The following is a 20149-nucleotide window of genomic DNA, read 5'->3' on the forward strand; positions in this document are numbered from 1 at the left end:
AACGGGAGAGGCCACAACAGTGAGAGGCCCACGTACTGCAAAAAAACAAAAACAAAAAAAACCAAAACCAAAACAAACAAAAAAAACCATGCACTAGTTCACCTTTAAACCAATAGTGAGGAGAGGAAGTCTAACTATCAGTAGTATCAGTCAATTAAGGACAAAAGGATTGGTTATGAAAAAACCAATCTTCATGGACTTCTCAGGATGTGAGGTAACTACCTGAATGTGACCAGGTCCACAGTAGATGTGACAAGCTTTGCAGCATAACTGTCTCAAGGTATTTTAACCTAATTTTTTTTTTTTTTTTTTGTGGTATGCGGGCCTCCCTCTGCTATGGCCTCTCCCGTTGCGGAGCACAGGCTCCGGACGCGCAGGCCCAGCGGCCATGGCTCACGGGCCCAGCCGCTCCGCGGCATGTGGGATCCTCCCAGACCGGGGCGCGAACCCGGTTCCCCTGCATCGGCAGGCGGACGTGCAACCGCTGCGCCACCAGGGAAGCCCCTCAAGGTATTTTATAGTAAGGTGAATACAAGCCACAATTACCCTGTCTAGTTGTAAGTAGTCTGAAATAACTGTGCTCCCCCTTCTCTCTGCTCTGTAGAGCACTGGATTGGGGGAAAACCATTGTCTATTTGAAGTTGCAGGAATTAAGTATAATTCTTGGGGTACAGAGTAAACCCCAAACCAATCAAACTTTCAACAGGTGCTTTCTAAGAGAGGAGTCAGGTCACGAAATATTTACCTATGTAACCAACACTGTGCTCACTGCTGTAAGAAAGTGCTGATGGTATGGTCCTTAGTCTTATTTATAATTCAGTATGGCTGGCACATAGTATGGGCTCAAAAACATATCTGTTGAATAAATGCATTCATAAGTTGATGTGGTGAACTAAGTAGAAGCAAAGCTTTGCCATAAAAATGGGACTCTGTTACAGAAAATGTGTTTACCCAATGAATACTTTTTGTGTCATGTTTAACAATCTCCAAATCTCAAGCACTTAGCTAGTATACATTCAACAAATGTTTATTATATCTCTTATGTGCCAGGCACCCTGCTGGGATAGTGAAGTAAGAGACATATTGCTCCTTCTGAGAGATTGTTTAAAGGTCAAAGATTCTTCCTACCCTAGGATCCACGCAACTTTCAAATGTGATTTTGCAGTATGTCTATGTCTCCACTCTCTTGAGCTGGGCTGGCCTTGCGAATTGCTCTGATCAACAGAATCTGGTATAAGTGATGTGACAGTTCTGGAGCCTAGGCCTCAAGAGGACCTGTAGCTTCCACCTTCTCTCCCTCAGAGCACTGCACTGAGAAAAACATGCAAGGAAGATGGTCTAATTTGCTGGACGATGAAAGGTCATACAGAAGAGAACTGAGACACCTTGGTCAACAGCCAGCACCAATTACCAGACATGCGAAGGAAGCCATTTGGACTTTCTAGCCTGGCCAAACTTCTAGCAGCCACAGGAGTAAGCCCAGCTGATCCAGCAGAGGAGCTGCCTAACCAACCTATAGAACTGTGAAAAATAATAAACCATTGTTTTAAGCCACTTAGTTTGGGGGGTGGTGTGTTATGCTGCTAGAGATAACACAGAAACTGATACCTAAAAAAGAGACATGCTGGCCTAACAGAAAACCAGAGCATTGACTTTGGAACTGGCTGGTGAGCAGAAGCTAGAAAGGCAATGAAGAAACTATTAGTGAAGTCTGGAGGAGCAGAGAAGAAATTCCTATTGGAGTCTGGAGAAAAGTGAACTGTGTAATTCAGTGGCAGGATAATTGGCAAAATTGTCATCTGCAGTAACTTGGAAGATAGAAAATACACCTAATTAACTTGTAGATATGGCTTAGGAGCTTTCTAGGTGGAATGTTGAAGAAAATATCAACTGACTTTTTTTAGCTGCATATGATAAGGTTTGGGGAGAAAGAAACAAAGAACTACTCAGCTTGCAAGCAGAATTTAGAGTAAATACAAAGAGCACAGAGTGTGCTGGGTGAGAAAACTGTTTTAAATTTTCATTTTTTCTTGCCAACAAAAGAGTTTCATATAGTAAGATATGACCTAGAGATAAAGATCAAATCAAGAGTATGGCTGTGCAACCCTTTATTAAGACCTCAAAAATATTAAAGATGGTACATTGTAGCCCTCTCAGCTAGACAAAAGAACTTCTAAGAATCTCAAGGGCATTTTTCCACAGCAGCCTGAGCCACCCAAAGTAGAGAGAGGCCTATATGAAAAATAATTATGGATGTGGTTTTGGAACATGGAGTGAACCCAGTCAGATTCATAGAAGACCCATGAAGTGTTTGAGATAATTGTATCACTGAGAGTGCCACAGCTTGAACTACTGAGATGTTCCCAAATGAAAAGGAGCCTCTGGGGCCCCAATTTCCTATATGCAGGAAACAGGCTAAGAAGTCTACTCAGCTGCAAACATGGGCTATGTCTCAAGGAAAAGGAAGACTTCTCAGAGAGCAGAGCCAAGAACCCAGGTGGCAGAGCCCAGAGCCAAGGAGAACAGTGGAATAGAAAACACACATAGGAGTAAAACCAGATCCTAATCAAGGCACATTTCATAACTCAGAGTAGGGGCCCTGCTAATGTATAACCAGCTGGCTTTCAGAATTGCTATGGACTAGTGACTGCTATGTACCTCCCATTTCTCTCCTTTTGGAACAGGAATGTCTCTTGTGGTTATTCTGTTCCTGTCTCACCACTGCTTGCTGGATGTGTGTGTGGTTGATGTGTGTTTTGTCCATTGGTCTCTGAATCAGAAAGATTCACACCTGGGGAACCTCAACAACATCTGGACACGACACTGGTCTCAAGATCCCAGACTTCAAACTTGATGTGGTAATTGGCATGAGATTTTGGGGTCCTAAGATAAGGGTGAGAATATTTGCCATGTGGGATAAATGTGAATAATCTGTGACTAGAAGGAACTGTGATAGATTGTTTAATAGCCCCAAATGACTCCCATCCTAGTATGCATAAAGATGGAATCTATTTCTCCATATTATTTAGTCTGGGATGGTCATATAACTTGGCTTTGATCAACAGAATGTAGTGTGCACATTCTAGAGCCTATTCCTCAAGAGGCCCTATAGCTTTTTCCTGTGCTTTCTTAGAATGATGTCTTGAGACCACTGTTTAAGAAAGCCAGTTTAGCCTATGGGAGGATGAAAGGCCAGGTAAAAGAGAGTCGAGGAATCCCGGCTGATAGCCAGCATCAACTACCAGACATTCAAGTCAGTCCACCTTAGACCATCCAATTCAACTGACCTCGAACTGAATGTAGCCACATGAGTGAGAAGAGGAGAAGCCTGCAGAGGAACTGCCCAACCAACCCACAAAATCATAAGAAATAAAAAACTGTTATTGTAAGCCACTTAGTTTTAGTGTAGTTTGTTACACAGCAGTAGATAACTGAAGCAACCCTGATTTTACAGATCTTATAGTCTAGTGAAAAAAATAGACAAGTAAGCCAGTAATAACAGTGAAAGGTGATGATCCTTATAATAGGGAAGTACAGGAAAGCTATGGGAGCATATAGCAGGAAAACAAAGCCTTGTTTAGTGGGAAGGCATGGCTGTACAGGGGAAGGAGCATTCACTCTGAGAGCTGAAAAATAAAAGGTACTTTTTGTCCATATAGATAAAAGGATTGTTATATGCAAAGGTCCTAAGCTAAGAAAGAACTTGAGGAAATATAACAGGGCTGTCACATCATGAGAGTCTGGTTAATGAGGGGAAGAAAAGAGAAACAGAGGAAATAAAGAGCAAATAAATAATAAAATGGCCGACTTAAGTGCTGACATAATTACCTTAAATGTAAATGGTCTAAATACATGAATCAAAAGAGCCCACAGTCCACAGATTAGCACTGAATAAAAGGCAATACACCTACCATTTGGTTTTCTGGGATCTGTTCTCTGCAAGTCTGGGGAGAGATGCTGCTCCTTCTGGGGGGCTCTGCTTGGAGACCCTCTGCCTGGAGACCGTCTACAGGCTTTCCGCTCAGGGCCCTGGGCCTTATCGCTGCAGGGAAGCTGTTTGCTGGGCGCCCAGCTCTGCCTGCGGGGCTCAGCCTGGGTGCTGGGCAGACAGGGAGGAGCTTGGGGTCTGCAGGAATCTGGGCTCAGCCTTCCCTTCTGCTGCTCTGCCTCTCTTCGCCTATTTTCTTCTTCTCGCTTCCTGGGAGCAAAGCCAAAGGGGAAGAGGAAAAAATTAAGAGCGTTCGTTACCTGTTCAAGCGTTCCTGAGTGAGATTTGAACTTTAAAAGGAGCTACCACAACACAGGGGGGATTTGGAAATTCAGAATTTTCACAATTTCACAATTTCCTGTCTTTTATCCAGGTCTTATAGCTCAAAGGATGATGGAGGCAGAAAGAATCTTATAGATCAAGCTGTGCCCAGTTGAGACACACACGATATGGAACTTTTTGGTGAGACATAAGAGGATCCCAAGGTGCGTGTGCCCCAAGGTGTGTGATCCCTGGAACTACCTGTAACTACACCCCTGTTCAGAAAGCACATCAGAATGCAACTGAGAATGATAGAGGGATAACCCTTAATCTTCTCTCTTTGTTAAAAAGACCACTGGTAAACCTTAACGATTACATGAAACAATTACAAAGCACCTCACAACTGATTATAACACACCTGTGAGGTGTGTTATAATCTCATAACACTGCCATCGAGAGCTCTTAGCTTATGGGTCAAACCCACTCAACTTGCAGAGGAGGTCCAGAAGGTACGGTGATTTTCAAGAAGTCATACACAAGTAGCTGGTGGCTAAGCTGGAACCTTTGGGTAGCAACAGAATAGAGAGGGGAGGCCAAGACTAGAAATGAGTGGCCGGGTGAGGCAGATGGGCCGAGGTAGCGCAGGTCCAGAAAGGGGCCAGGTGCGTAAGGACGAAGTGGCTGAGTGAAGGACAGCATTTGTCATTAATTTGTAGGGATATCCAAGGGAAAAAAAAGAGGGCGAAAACGAACGTTTTGTGCGCCTCTCCTGTGCTGGGCCCTGATGATACAGTGATGAGGAAAACAGAGTTTGGCCCTCCCTTGAAGAACCTTCTACCCAGAGTGGAACAGCTAGGACAACGAAGGCTTAACATATGATGGAAGAAATGTTAGAATAATGTGCTTGCACAGAGGAAGTAGTGATTAATTTTGTGGAGGAACCTGGAAGAAGGTCCCAACTGTTGATGCTCAAAGATGTGTTAAGAGTTTGCCAGGCAGATAGGTGGGGGTGAGGATGTTAGTCTGAGGGAGCAGTCTGGGCAAAGAGAGAGTATGCAAAAACTGGGTCTGTTTTGCTTCTTCTGACCTTTAAACAATGCTTGCTATAAACAGTAGGCACCCAATACATATTTGCTGCTCAGGAAGAGAATTTGGTTGCCATTTAAAGTAGAATAATTAGAGGTATAGTGAAGAGAGCACTCTACTGGGAAGCATAAGAGTTCTTCTGGTCCTGCCTCTGCCAGTAACCCCAAAAAGACCTTGAATAAGTCACTTTCCTGCCGAAGACTCAGTTTCCCCAGGTCTAACACTTACATGATGGCTAATAATCCTGAATTGATTTAAGGGTCTGTTTGGAATGTCTTTATAAAATCGGGGCTGTGCTATGTAATGAGATGGAGAGGTTTCTTTTATTGGGGTAGCTGGTATCAGGGTCCCTCTTAGTGGGGGACCTTGTTTAGACAAATACCTCAGTAAGCTTGGGGACAGGATTGAGGGCTGGTAGAAGGTGAGACCCTCAGGGCCTAGGTGGTGACTGGCTTTGAGGCTCCAGAAAAGAGGCCTGCTCTGGCAGGACACAAAGAATTTGCTTGTAGCTCCTGACGGGGAGGGAAGAGATGAAAGAACAAGAGAGAAGGGAGGGGGAAGAAAGAGAAGGCGAAAGATTGGGTACTGCGTGGAGCAAGGGCAGGGCAGAGAATCGTCCAGGGTGAGGGGACAGAAAAGGACTTTAGATCTGTGATCCACATACCTTAATGAACGGAATCTCCTGAGATCTTACTAAAACCTAGATTCTGATTTACTGGGGCGGGGGTGGGGCTCAAGAGTCTGCATTTCCACCAAGCACCCAGGCCCTGCAGGTGCTACTGGTCCTCTGGCCACACCCTGAGTAGCAAAGCTTAAGAGAATAGGAAAGTCTCAGTGTGGCCTGCTAACTATGCCATTAGAGGATGTGCAACGTGAGTCTCCTCAATGACGCCAGCTTTTCGGAAGGCCTCCCATGCTCATACATGCTTTCTTATAGGCAACCTGTCAAGTTGTAGGGCTACGGTCCCAGAAATGGAACCAAGAGCTGAGGCAGAGACCCCAAGCCCCCAAGAAGTCATAGAATTCAGATTTCCACAGACTGTGCAATCTGAAGCAAAGCTTATTTATATCTCAAGGGAGAGGAAAGTCCCAGATGACAGATATCTGAGTCACACTTCAATATAAAGCCTTGTCAACTTAACTCCCCACCACCTTTAAAAAAAAAATATTTATTTATTTATTTATTTAGGCTGTGCCGGGTCTCAGTCGTGGCACAGGGGATCTTCATTGCAGCATGCGGGCTTCTTAGTTGTGGCAATGTGGACTTCTCAGCTGCAGCATGCGGGCTCTGAGTTGCGGCGTGCATGCGGGATCTAGTTCCCCAACCAGGGATCGAACGCTGGCCCCCTGCATTGGGAGTACAGAGTCTTAACCGCTGGACCACCAGGGAAGTCCCTTAACGCCCCTCTGAAGGTCTTTCATCCTGTGTGGTGAAGCCCCTGATCTGGGGTCCAAGCTTGCCTCTCTGAGAGGTTCCCACTGAGTGCAGTCCCAGAGAAAGTGGTCAGATGGCTCGTGCTGACTCCTGTACAGCTCGAGTGTTCTCATTTGACTCTGGCCTTGTTACAGGCTTTGCCAAATGCTGACACTTGTGTGCACTGCGTTGCAGTCGACAGGCGAGCTGGACAGCGTGTCATCATCAGTGCCTGGGATTCATATGGATGCTAGCAAGTGCCATTTCAGTGTGATCTGTCTGTGAGAAGGCTGCTTTTCGGAAGAAGGTGGAGGCACCTGGGCGGCTGAGGTGCTGCTAACTGAGCTAATAGCTGCGCTCCTGGCAGGCAGAGGCAGAGCTGCTCTTTTTACTGGCACCATGAACAGAAGTGCTTTAAGAGAATATATTGGTCCTTCAGACAGACAGGCGTGTGGGCTTGCCCGGCTTGGCATTTGCATGGATATCACTGCCATCAAAAGAGGCTTTGAGGTGATAACCTAGACTTTGTTATTTGAGCAGTCATTTCTCCTTCTTTCAGGACACCAAACCCCTTTCCTTTTCAATTCCAAGAAGCCACTGTGCGATCAGCCCCTGGGCAAACCTTGCCACTGAGGACCTTTCTGGGCCTCCCACAAGGGCAGTCACAGGACAAACAGGGGATCTAGCCTTTTAGAGTGATCAAGATGGCCAGCAGGTAAGGCAGCTCTGCCTTCTGAAGACTTTTCTGGAGGGGGAGGTTTGCAAGGGGTTATTTTTTCATTTTGGTGGAACTCAGTAAGCAGATTCGGGAGAAAGAATGTAATCATGAGAATATATAATTACACACTCAGCTGATGAATAGAAGTAAATTAATGTTTTTAAAAAATGGATGCATTTTGCATTAAAAAAATCTTCCAGGTGGCACACAGCCCACAAATGTGCAGATCTCCAGAGCTGTGGTTCTTGAATGTAAAAGTAGTGATCACTGAGGAAAAGGGATTAGAACTGGGAATTATGCATAAGCTGCATCCTATTTTATCTGTACTGCTGCCTTGAAACAAAAAGCAACCACACACACACACACACACACACACACACACACACACACACACACACACACAGAGGATACAGCTCCTCAGAATAGAGTATGATCCCACGTGTGTTTGTGTGTTTCCCTGGGGGAAAAGGTCCAGAACCACTGCTCATAATCTAAGAACTTGAAGGAATCTCACTTTAATGAGGGCAATGCCCTTATTTGGTAGATAAGGAAACTGAGGCAGAGAGCTTAGTGACTTATCCAAGGTTACGTGCTAACAGCTTTCTATACACAGAGCTGAGCTGGATGGAATTCAGCAGCTTTACTTCTTCCTGTAAAATTCATCTCACAAATCATTTTAAAAAATTTTACTCAGTCTTCTTCCATCATTTAAAAAAGTGAATTGGGTCATATGAAAAAAGTGGTAAGACTACATTAAAGTAACCATTAACAGCATTTCAAGCTAGCTTCTAGCACAGCTTTTAGTCCTGAACCCTTAGACTCAATAACTGTCCTAAAATTTAAGTGTTTTTTCTCCAACTAATTTATTACAGAATGTCAAAGATCTTTAATCTTCATGGTAGGCCATGCTATACACTTGACCTATTTTTGTAAAGTTTAGGAAACAAATACAAGAAAAAGAACCAATGTTATTCACTTTACATGAAAATTTAAAGAGAAAAAATCCTGTCCATGACACAGCAAGTAATATTTTAGCAGGAAATTTATTAAGATAGCAGAATCTTAATGTATAAACTAGTCCCACATTTTCCTCCTCCCCCTTTTTTTTTTCTATTATCTTAAGGGAAATCAGCCAGACAACAGCTTTTGATGGGCTACCAATTAGCCTGGTTTGTACTGTCTCTTCTAGAGCAATTTTTGCAGCTCCCCAGAGGCTCACAGTATAAAAATGTAAGAAAGCCAACGGGGATCAGATCTTTGACAACCTCTGCTTTGGGTCCTATGCACCACAGGGTAAAGAGGGTCTCCAAAGGATGGGCTGGAGGAACGGGGCTGTTTCACCCAGGGAAGAAAAGACCCAAGGCATACATTGCTGGTGCAAATCTCTGAAGGGCTGTTGTGGGTCAGAGATATACCCTGGAGCCCTCCCAAGCCAGATCTAAGACCCAAGAATGGGGACTTCTGCAAATGAGAAGCCTAGATAACCACTGCAAAAAAAAAAAGGCCAGTAAGGAACCAAGTGATCAAAAGATTGCTTGACGTGCAGAGAACCAGATCAAGGGAAGTAACTTCAAAGACTTGAATGTTCCATGGCTTCAGCATCTCAGCACTGAATGTGTCCGTTTGAGCAATACGGCACAGATCTGCCTCTGGGCCTGGAAAGTTTAAGTGCTGGAAGTTGATGGATTTTTTCCCTACCCCACTATGTGGCTTCCACAGAGAGTTTTAGTTGTCAATTTTTAACAGGAAGAAATTAATTCTGTCAGACACTGCAGAAATAAAGCAGGCTCATTCTCATTCATGAGTATTCAAGTTGCCATTGCCATGAATACAGGACTAAGAGAGGTTTGAGAGATGTGATTAAAATGGTTTCCACAGAAAAGGGAGGTTAAGTTAGTGTGTCCTGCTGTTGTACCGATTTAACCCAGCTTTGCCCTAGTGCCATTCTTGTTCATCGTCCTGGAGTAGGCTTGGGGCCAACTAATTTTCTTAACTTTCTCAAGGATTTAGGAGGATACTGGTATGCTCTGCTATGTTAGCTTGGAGAATAATAATAAGATTTTTATTGAACTATGTTGCAGAACTGATTCTGGTGGCTTGGTACCACTCTCTTAACAATCACTGGAAATGACACAGCACAACTGAAAAAGCATTGAGTTAGGACAAAAGCTGACTTGGGGGCCTGGTGACTTTTGCCACCAACAATTACATGTTGCATATAAGTCAGGAAAAAGAAGCAAGGTTGTTCCATGCTGGCCTATCAGATGGTGCTGGCATCTGGAGAGAGCCTCTAGCATAAGCATGGCTGGAGGGCTGATTCCCCTGAACCAAGCAATGGTAGGAGCCCTGGCTTTGGGTAAGACTGAGATTCATGTGCCAACTCTCTCCCTTACTAGCTGTGTGATTTCAGACAAGTTAATCTCTCTGTGTTATTTTCCCCTGCATGAAATGGGTTTAAGGATAGTTGCCCTGTCTACTTCACTGCGTTTTGTACAAATTTAATGTACAAGAATTCTGTAAGCTATAAAGCACTATATTAATATAAGTAACCATTATTACTTTTATTAACAGGTAAAGCTGTTAAGCTGCAACTGCATCTGGTTAGAAGTGAAGAAACCTGGGTGTGGCACGGGTGCCTCGCCATCTAAGAGTTACAGGGCTGGGCCTGTTGATATTTTCAGAAAATGCTCACGTTGAAACCACACAAATCCTTTTTCTGTAGAAGCTATTTTAACCACATCTCTCAAGCCTCTCTTAGGTCTTGTATTCATGGCAAATAGCAACTTGAATGCTCACGGAATGGGAAAGAGCCTGCTTATTGCTACAATGTCTGATAGAATTAATTTCTTGGCAAAACTGGGCAAATACAACTCTCTGGGGAAGCCACATAGTGGGGTCTAATGTTCAAGTATATGCAGTGATAAAGCTTATTGCTCTTAGGTTTCTTTTTAAAATCATAAACCTGTCAAATGGTAATTTGCTCATGATAAATATGGAGGGAGCTGGAAAACCAAATGCACAAATACAAGTGCCCGTGTGTGTTATGAGGATAAATGGTACATAAATGTGTTTGCTGCCTGAGTAAGGCAAACAAGTTACAGTGATTTGTCCACTTACAGAGATTGAACAATTACATGTTGCATATAAGTCAGGAAAAAGAAGCAAGGTTGTTCCATGCTGGCCTATCAGATGGTGCTGGCATCTGGAGAGAGCCTCTAGCATAAGCATGGCTGGAGGGCTGATTCCCCTGAACCAAGCAATGGTAGGAGCCCTGGCTTTGGGTAAGACTGAGATTCATGTGCCAACTCTCTCCCTTACTAGCTGTGTGATTTCAGACAAGTTAATCTCTCTGTGTTATTTTCCCCTGCATGAAATGGGTTTAAGGATAGTTGCCCTGTCTACTTCACTGCGTTTTGTACAAATTTAATGTACAAGAATTCTGTAAGCTATAAAGCACTATATTAATATAAGTAACCATTATTACTTTTATTAACAGGTAAAGCTGTTAAGCTGCAACTGCATCTGGTTAGAAGTGAAGAAACCTGGGTGTGGCACGGGTGCCTCGCCATCTAAGAGTTACAGGGCTGGGCCTGTTGATATTTTCAGAAAATGCTCACGTTGAAACCACACAAATCCTTTTTCTGTAGAAGCTATTTTAACCACATCTCTCAAGCCTCTCTTAGGTCTTGTATTCATGGCAAATAGCAACTTGAATGCTCACGGAATGGGAAAGAGCCTGCTTATTGCTACAATGTCTGATAGAATTAATTTCTTGGCAAAACTGGGCAAATACAACTCTCTGGGGAAGCCACATAGTGGGGTCTAATGTTCAAGTATATGCAGTGATAAAGCTTATTGCTCTTAGGTTTCTTTTTAAAATCATAAACCTGTCAAATGGTAATTTGCTCATGATAAATATGGAGGGAGCTGGAAAACCAAATGCACAAATACAAGTGCCCGTGTGTGTTATGAGGATAAATGGTACATAAATGTGTTTGCTGCCTGAGTAAGGCAAACAAGTTACAGTGGCTGGTCCACTTACAGAGATTGAAGGAGACCTCAGAGAGGACCTAGTCCAACCCTTCCATTTGACAGAGGGGGAATAAGGCAAACAAGTTACAGTGATTGGTCCACTTACAGAGATTGAAGGAGACCTCAGAGAGGACCTAGTCCAACCCTTCCATTTGACAGAGGGGGAAACTAAGGCCCAGAATGATGAACGACTTAGGTAAGGTCTTAGACCCACTGTAGGAGCAGTTACTGAACACATATTATTAAATGCTTGCTATATATCAAGGGCTCTAAGGCACTAGAAGTATGGAGGTACATAATACAATCCCTGCTCTCCAGGAATTGACAATCTAGTAGGGAATCAGACCCATACCTCCTGTAGATAGTGAGTTCTAGATGTGATGCATGCTGAAATAGAGATGTCTACCCAGAGCTAAGGGACGATGTGGGAGACTAATTAAACTAGAAGAGAAAAAAAGGCTACATAGAAATAATGTCAAAATGAGAAAGGAGGGATGTGAGAAAAGGTTATTTCAGGCAGATGGGAGGGCACAGCTCTCATAGAATCTTTGACTCTGAAGAGATCTGAGAGACCAGCTCTTCATATACTTTTAAAAATTCCTTATATATTATCCTGCAGAGATGACAATTCAGTTTCTGCTGGAACATTTCCAGTGAAAGGAAACTGATTACCTCACCAGACAGAAAAGGTTTAGCTCTAACCTTTTCAGGTGGTATTGCATCGTATGTAGGGGTCTGTCAGATTCTATCTCTTCATTGTCGCTGAATAACAGGCTTAGTAATATTTGGTCTTTGACTTCCTCTCGAGGGAATGAGAAAATGTCACGCATTCTAGGACCTTTGACTTACAGAATGTTAGAGCTGGGAGGAACCTCAGATACCATTTAGTGCGATTTAAAAAAAAATTATTTCTATGATTCACAAACCCTCTTAGAGCATGTAATAAAAATCCAAAGATCCTCTCCCCCCCACCAAATGCACATATGCTCATGACACACAAAATACTGCCTACAGTTTCAGGGCACTCATGGAGCCCCAAAGCTTGTCCTGGACTAAGAAATCTTTTCATTTTACTGATGAGAAACTGAGGCTCAGAGAAGTGGAATGGTATGGAGTAGAATCATGGAAGTGATTCCCCATGGATCAGACCACTGGGTGAGCAGGATTCAGACCTATGGGTCAACACTGAAGAAAGGCATTGACAAACTGAACATGTCCGGGGAGCTGACTGCAAGGGGATCTATTACAAAGTGAGAAGGAGAGCTGGGGTATGAGTGCGAGTATCATGAGCGCCTTCTTTAATTATCTGGAAGTTGGTTTATAGAAAAGGATTTAGACTCTTCTCTTTTGCTTCAGGGGGTAGCTCAAGATCAAAAGGTAGAAAAGAACTTCTGCCAGACAGAACTTCCCACTAATGAAATGTGCTGCTTGAGAGGCACAGAACTTGTCACTTGACTTTTTGAGGACACAGCACAACTTCCCATGCGAGGGACTTTGGCATTACAAGAGTTTGAAGTGGGTGACCCAAACTGGCCTTGATTACGTGACTCTAGGAGTCATACTCAGTCTCATACACTAGCCAGAAGGAAGCTCAGCTCTCCCGAGAGCGTGGTGGTAAGTGAGGAAGTGGCGAAAGTTCAGGATGGCTGAGGCCTCGAGTGTGAGGGGTGAGAGGGTGGAACCAATGGAGAGAAATGAGACTTGGAGATATAAGCGGAAGTGAAATGTTGAAGGGTCTGATGTCGTATCACGGATGGTATTCAAGAATGATGGCCTCTATAGAGCAGTGGGACAGAAGAACCGAAGCAAAGGACATTTCAGAAAGAGGAATTAGCAGAATCAGTGGCAGCAGCACTAGTAGGGAAATCAGGAGGCCAGGGGAGACAGGTTGTGGTGATGAGTTGTAGGTTTCACACAGTGAGCCTGAAGTGACAGTGACAACAGGACATGCAAATGGAAATGTCCAATGATCTGACATACTGGCAAGTAACAAGTGGAAATGCCCGGTAGGCAACAGATGATTTGGGATTAGAGTCCCAGGAGCTCAAGATGTGAGAGAGATGAAGGGGTTATCTACAGAGATGAAGTAATTTAAGTTTTCAGAGTAGATATATTTTCAATGAAAAAAGTACAGCATGAACAGAAGTCTAAGGAGTTAGCCTGCAGTGCTGACCTCAGTGTGGAAATGGTATAATTAAGAAGATGTGAGAAGGGAGAGTTCAGGGACTTAGAGGAGATCTGAGATTAGAGAGTGAAATAAAAACCTGGGAAAAAGGAAGCTTCAAGGAATAAGAGTGATCAACATAAACACAGTCTTATTTTCATGTGCATTCAACTCTGTGCTTTGGCAGGTAAACTACAGTAATGTGCATTTTGGCAACCTCATAGGAGGTGCAGTATGAGTTGTAAAGTGCTTTAAAATGGATTATAGGTATTTCCTAAATAAAAATGACTTAGAAAATATGACTAAAACTTCTCTCTCTCTCCCCATTTCTCTACCAGTAAAATAATAATCCCTTTAAGTTTAATGAGTTTCTTCGACACCCTTACTTTAAGGAAGGTGATTTCTGCCATCACAACGTGAGAAATAGGGAAAGGTACCTTGAGGCAACATGATGTGCCTGGGCCAATGAGGCAGCAGCAGCAAAGACTGAATTTAACATTCTGATTTCTGTTTCTTAAAACCAAATCTAAAACCAAAATTAAACACTGACTCAGATTTTCAGAAATAACTTTTGAGAAATAAAATTAATACAACTTAAATCAGTTACTTCTCCATTTAAATATCTCTCTTGGAGATCTATGCTACAATGTCTGTAGGAGGTGATGGTTACGAAGTGTAAGAAACTTGTTCACTCCCAATAATGAGGACCAATAAAGGAAAGACTGTGACTGAGAAAAAGTACAGGAAATTTTCAGTTTTGGTAATTTCAATGATTATCACAGTAAGCACAGCTACCATTTAAAAGTGTTTTCAAAAATCAATTTCAGAAACTAAGAAGAACGAAGAGGACCTATCTTTCACAACACTGAAACTAATCAGGATAACAACTAAAAGGGTAGAAGGTGGGGGTTAGACAAAAAAGTTGTCTCCTAAATCTCCTTGTCAGTTCAGACCCTCTGGGCTTGGAGTTACAAAAGGCCATGTTAGGGAAAAAATACTGCAAACCACTACTCTTTTTAAGCATGGCATTATTTGAAACCCCTTCCTCCGTATAGCTCTCCTCATAAATGTATTTTCAGTTCCCAGCATACACTGACTTGGAACTCTTGACCCCAGGCATACAGCCTCTGGGCAGCATCACTGGCAAAGGAGAGGAAGAGGAGGCTGAGGTCACTAACAATGAAGACAGGGATTTCCACTGAGCTGGAGGGTGCCTAAAATCAGCTAGTCTAATTTGTCATGTTTTACAGATAGAGAAACTGAGGCCCAGAGAGAGAAATGCTGTGTTCAGTTCATCTTAAGTAAATATCAGATGCTGGATTTGAACCCAGGTCTCCTTTTCACTCAACCACAATCCTTCTGTTCCACTGGAAAGGGAGTTTGGCGGGGGAGGAGAACTCTGGGGCCCCTCTCTCCAGTAACAAAGTGTAATGTGTTTGGATCAATACACTCCTTTTTGGGAACATAGAAAGTCAGCCATGGTGGCTTTGTAGAGCCCCACCTCATATTGAGGTAGATATGACTTCAAATTCGGAAAGTGGATTCTCACACATTAAACTTGAGTTTACAGAAACATCGGTAGTCGGAAATACAATATTCCTTCCCTTGCAGAGAATGTTTACTTGCAACTCAGGATAATTTGTCACATGTATTACCCACTTACAGTTGTCACTAACATGCAGAGAACTTTTATGAGAAGGCTGCAAAAGAGGCACGTAGAGGCTTTAGGTTAATACCGGATTCTTTAGTAAAAGTGAAAAGAGCCTTGTTATGAGAAGAGTGCAAAATAATACTTCCCAAGATATCAACTATTTCAGTAGCTTCAGAGTCGCAGAAAATGATGTGTTTCTGCCAATCTTGTCTTGAAGATTGACAAGATGGTTAGCATTCCAGCTCATAGTGCTATTCAACTTCTTACGTAGTTTATCTTGCCTTTTATTATTATTTTTAACTGTTATTTATTACACTTATGCTTCCTCCTTGTGGGAAAGATATGGTAGGATTCAAGAATTGGAAGGACTGAAGATTTGGAAACATTCAAGATGCAGCCAGGAAGTTATCCCTCAAGAATCTGCCTGTCATCCGTATCTTTCTCATCAGAGGTTTCGGTATTACACCTGCTAACGCAATACTCTCTTGCTATTTAAAATACCCAAAACAAGTATCAAAGAAAAGGCAAACCAAGGCATAATCTAGAATCAATTACTTATGGCAAAATAATCACAGTGTATAATAGGCAAAAATGACTATTTTGCGTATTATATATCATTATCCAAAAAAGTGTGAGGTCCTCGAAGCAAGTACTATTTTCTCCTTAGGCTCAAGCCAAGAGTTTTGTATGTGTAGTAAGAATTCAATCAATATTTCTTGAATAAATTACATTACCTAGTACAGATTTGTTAAGGAATAGGTGGGGGAAAGCAAGTTATTTATGCAAGTTGGTTGCTTCAGTCAAATCAAAACTAGACTTAATCTAGCGAAAGTAGGCTAGATATTGGCATAAGTTTCCTGTGGAAAGGTAGGAAAGGTGAGAGGACAGTTATCCCTTCGTGGCTTACAGCAGGTAGCACCCCCACCCCCCAACTCCTTGCCATGGGTGGGTGTGACGGTGATTTGTTCCAGAGTTAGAAGGTCAAGGACTAACCCAGAGGAATAGCCACCAAGTAGAGATTAGGCCGCTATCCTTCCTGTTAGCCTCAGTCCTCTGAAGGGCTGGTGAGCAGAAGGGGGAAGGTGACATGGGTAAAAGGATCACAGTGATTTCAGATTCCCTCCTGATTCTCTCTCCTGGCCACTCCCACCACTGTGCCCCATTCCACGTTGACTGAGTTGTGAGAACACAGTCTCTAGACCTCATACTTACTTGGCAGCAGCATCTTTTCTCAATTGTTCATGCTTCATGAGGAGATTTTTCCGGTCTCGGAAAGCTTTTCTGACCTTGTACCCTTTGTAGACAGCCTGGATTTTGAAGGCAGCGATGTCCTGTATGGCTGCGATGGACAGGGCGCCGTGCTCCAACATGAACTGGATCACTTCATGGCGCTCACCAAGCAAAGCGTAATCGAGGGGAGTGTACCTGAAGCAGGGAGATTTTTTTTTTTTTAAGTGTCAGAATGTAGTTCAGGGCACAGTTAAACTGGCAATATTACGCAGCAGAAGGAAAACTCATTCTAAGATGTGGAAATGTTCCTCAGGCAAAGCTATCTTCTGTACTCCAGGACTGTTCCTTTCTTCTCTGATGCACACAAAACAAGGGTGAAGCTGGGGTCAGGGGCTGTGTGCTGCTGACCATGTCTATTCCTCAGTTTTGCTAACTTGCTCACAAATCAGAACACACGATCACTTTTCTTCTTCCCCATGTTCCAAGTAATTCCTTGCTCCTATCTGAAAAAAGCACTGCAAATAATATTCTGTGAGATTCATAAGTTTGAGCCCATGATTACTGATAGTTAATGCTTATGAAATGGAAAATATACCTCCAAATGGAGAGATTTAGTCTATGATAAAGATGGCCCTTTAAATCACCACAGTAAGGATGGATTATTCAATAGAGTTGGGACAACTGGGCAACCATCTGGAAAAAAAAAAGATTCTCACATTTCACTCCAAAATGGATGAAGCAAAGATCTAAAAATTAAAAAAAAAAAAGGAACCATGAAAGTACTAGAAGAAATCATGGAAGATTTTTTTTTTTTTTTTTTGCGGTACGCGGGCCTCTCACTGCTGTGGCCTCCCGTTGCGGAGCACAGGCTCCGGACGTGCAGGCTCAGCGGCCATGGCTCACGGGCCCAGCCGCTCCACGGCATGTGGGATCTTCCCGGACCAGGGCACGAACCCGTGTCCCCTGCATCAGCAGGCGGACTCTCAACCACTGCGCCACCAGGGAAGCCCGGAAAATTTTTTTAAATATTGGAGTGAAAAGTTTTTTCCAAAAAAAGATACAAAAATTCAGAAACCTTAAGACTGATAAACCCAACTACATAAAAATAAATATTTATAAGGCAAAAGCACCAATAACAAAGATAAAAGATAGTTCTTCAAACAGGAAATACTAGTGGCTCCTAACATATAGAAATATGTTCAACCTCACTCATTTAAGAGAAATACAATTTAAGACTAATATGCGTGAGCACTTTAATCTAATGCTCAGCTTAGCAAAGATCAGAAAGTTTAATAACACACTCTGCTGGTGAGGGTGGAGGGAGACAGGCTCTCCGTATGCTACCTTAATCTTTGGGGAGACATTTTGGCACGATATACAGGAATTATTCATGATCTGCCCTTGACATAGCCATTTCACTTACAGGCGTTTATCCTATAGATCTGCTCTCCTGTGTGAAATGCTGTATGCACGAGGATATTCATAGAAGCACAGAAACAACCTCAATTCCATCAACAGAGGACTGGTTAAATAAAGTACAGGCCATCCATGTAATAAAGTCATCTGCATAACGCAGCCATTATTGTGGTATATGCATATATAAGGAACAATTTCCAGGATGACTTGTTCAATGAAGGAAAAGAGAAAAAAGTAAGAAACAGAGCAGTATTATGGTGTGCTCCACTGATATAAAAAGAACACATCCCCGTGTGCTCATCTATGTAAAATATATCTCTAGAAGTTTCCCAAGAAACTAGTGACAGTGATGCCTCTGGGGAGGAAGCTAGTTGCCTCAGAGATAGGGGTAAGTGGGACACTTAGTTTTACTAAATGCCCTTAAATTTTGTACACTGTACATACCTTTTTGATAAATATATTATTTAGAAAAGATGGGTATTAGTGTCATATAGTTATGTATTTGAATCTCAACTGACTACTTTCTAGATGTGTAATTTTAGGCAGATTCCTTTAAAAAATATATCTTCTCTTGGGACTTCTCTGGTGGTGCAGTGGTTAAGAATCTGCCTGTCAATGCAGGGGACATGGATTCGAGCCCTGGTCTGGGAAGGCCCCACATGCTGCGGAGCAACTAAGCCCATGCGCCACAACTACTGAGCCTGTGCTCTAGAGCCCGTGAGCCACAACTACTGAGCCCGCGTGCCACAACTACAGAAGCCCGCGCACCTAGAGCCCATGCTTCACAACAAGAGAAGCCACTGCAATGAGAAGCCCGCTTACTGCAACAAAGAGTAGTCCCTGATCACTGCAACTAGAGAAAGCCCGTGTGCAGCAATGAAGACCCAATGAAGCAAAAAAAGAAAAAAAAAGAATCTTCTCTACATATAAATATACACAGAAGAAAATAAGTCATCTATACTCCCACACTCAGAATTAACCACTGTTAATATCTTTGCAAGTATGCTTTCCTTTTTTAAAGAAAAATGACTACTACGTAAAAATGACACATAGTTTAAGAATTCAAACAATGCAGAAAGTACAAAAATTTGAAGTAAACACCCCAAATTCTACCATCCAACAATGGTAATGATGGTTGTCACTTCCTAACCAACTTACTTGGTGTTTCTAAGCCCCGCTTTTCCTAATCAGACTTGACATGAAGAGACAATGAAATAATCAATGTGAGGAAGATAGCAGTGTTCCTGGCAAGAAGGAAGCAGTTCATAAAAGTCAGCTGTGATTGTTGATATTACAGGACATACACTGCAGCACAGTTAGTGATAGCACAGTCACTTATCACGAATATTATTTGCATAGGACTGAAACCAGTACTTATGACTACTGAAAAATCACCCGATCGGATCCCTCTGGGTGACTATTGCTGAGTTAGTGGGTCAGAGGTGTTGGGAGGAAATAATCTGTTGATTGATGAGGTGGCAAAATGATGATTATATGGATACATGATTAGACACAGAAAATCATCCAATGATTATAGAAAAGAAACTTGCTCTTCAAAACTCACATAACAGTCACAGTAAGATATAAAAGGAAGAGGTTTTCAGTAAAAGCAAAGGGTGATTTGATCACTTTAGTAAGGAAACTATAAATTCAGAAGGAAGTCCTAAATGCTAAAATTAAGGAACCCCCATTTTAGGGCAGCTTGATCTGCCACTACTGTTCAGAAACCAGAAGGCCATGAAGTAGAGGTGCCTATATAAACTTTAAAACGTTATTTATACGTAAATAGCATTTTGTAAATTCAGAAGAACTTTTACAAATTTCACTATATATTCTATCAATAAAATGCCTTTCAGGGGCTTCCCTGGTGGTGGCGGTGGATAAGAATCTGCCTGCCGATGCAGGGACACAGGGTTCGATCCCTGGTCTGGGAAGATCCCACATGCCGCGGAGCAACTAAGCCTGTGCGCCACAACTAGTGAGCCCGTGCGCCACAACTACTGAAGCCCGCCCGCGTGCCTAGAGCCCATGCTCTGCAACAAGAGAAGCCACCGCAGTGAGAAGCCCGCTCACCGTAATGAAGAGTAGCCCCCGCTCGCTGCAACTAGAGAAAGCCCATGTGTGGCAACAAAGACCCAACACAGCCAAAAAAAAAAAAAAAAAAAAAAAAAAAAATGCCTTTCATGACT

General features: G+C 42.7%; 1 protein-coding gene across 3 annotated transcripts in view; it reads right to left on the minus strand.

Moving 5' to 3' along the window:
• Positions 1-20149, minus strand: part of INVS (inversin) — a 152808-nt gene that overhangs the window by 27734 nt on the left and 104925 nt on the right. For all 3 annotated transcript variants that reach the window (XM_007128404.4, XM_024126124.2, XM_055087068.1), the window contains 2 exons: positions 16527-16739; positions 3912-4198 (listed from right to left, as the gene is read on the minus strand). In XM_007128404.4, coding sequence (XP_007128466.1) covers positions 3912-4198; positions 16527-16739 — 500 coding nt within the window. The remainder of the gene's footprint in view (positions 1-3911; positions 4199-16526; positions 16740-20149) is intronic.

This window comes from Physeter macrocephalus, chromosome 9 (assembly GCF_002837175.3).
Source record: "Physeter macrocephalus isolate SW-GA chromosome 9, ASM283717v5, whole genome shotgun sequence".
Classification (NCBI taxonomy): Eukaryota; Metazoa; Chordata; class Mammalia; order Artiodactyla; family Physeteridae; genus Physeter; species Physeter macrocephalus.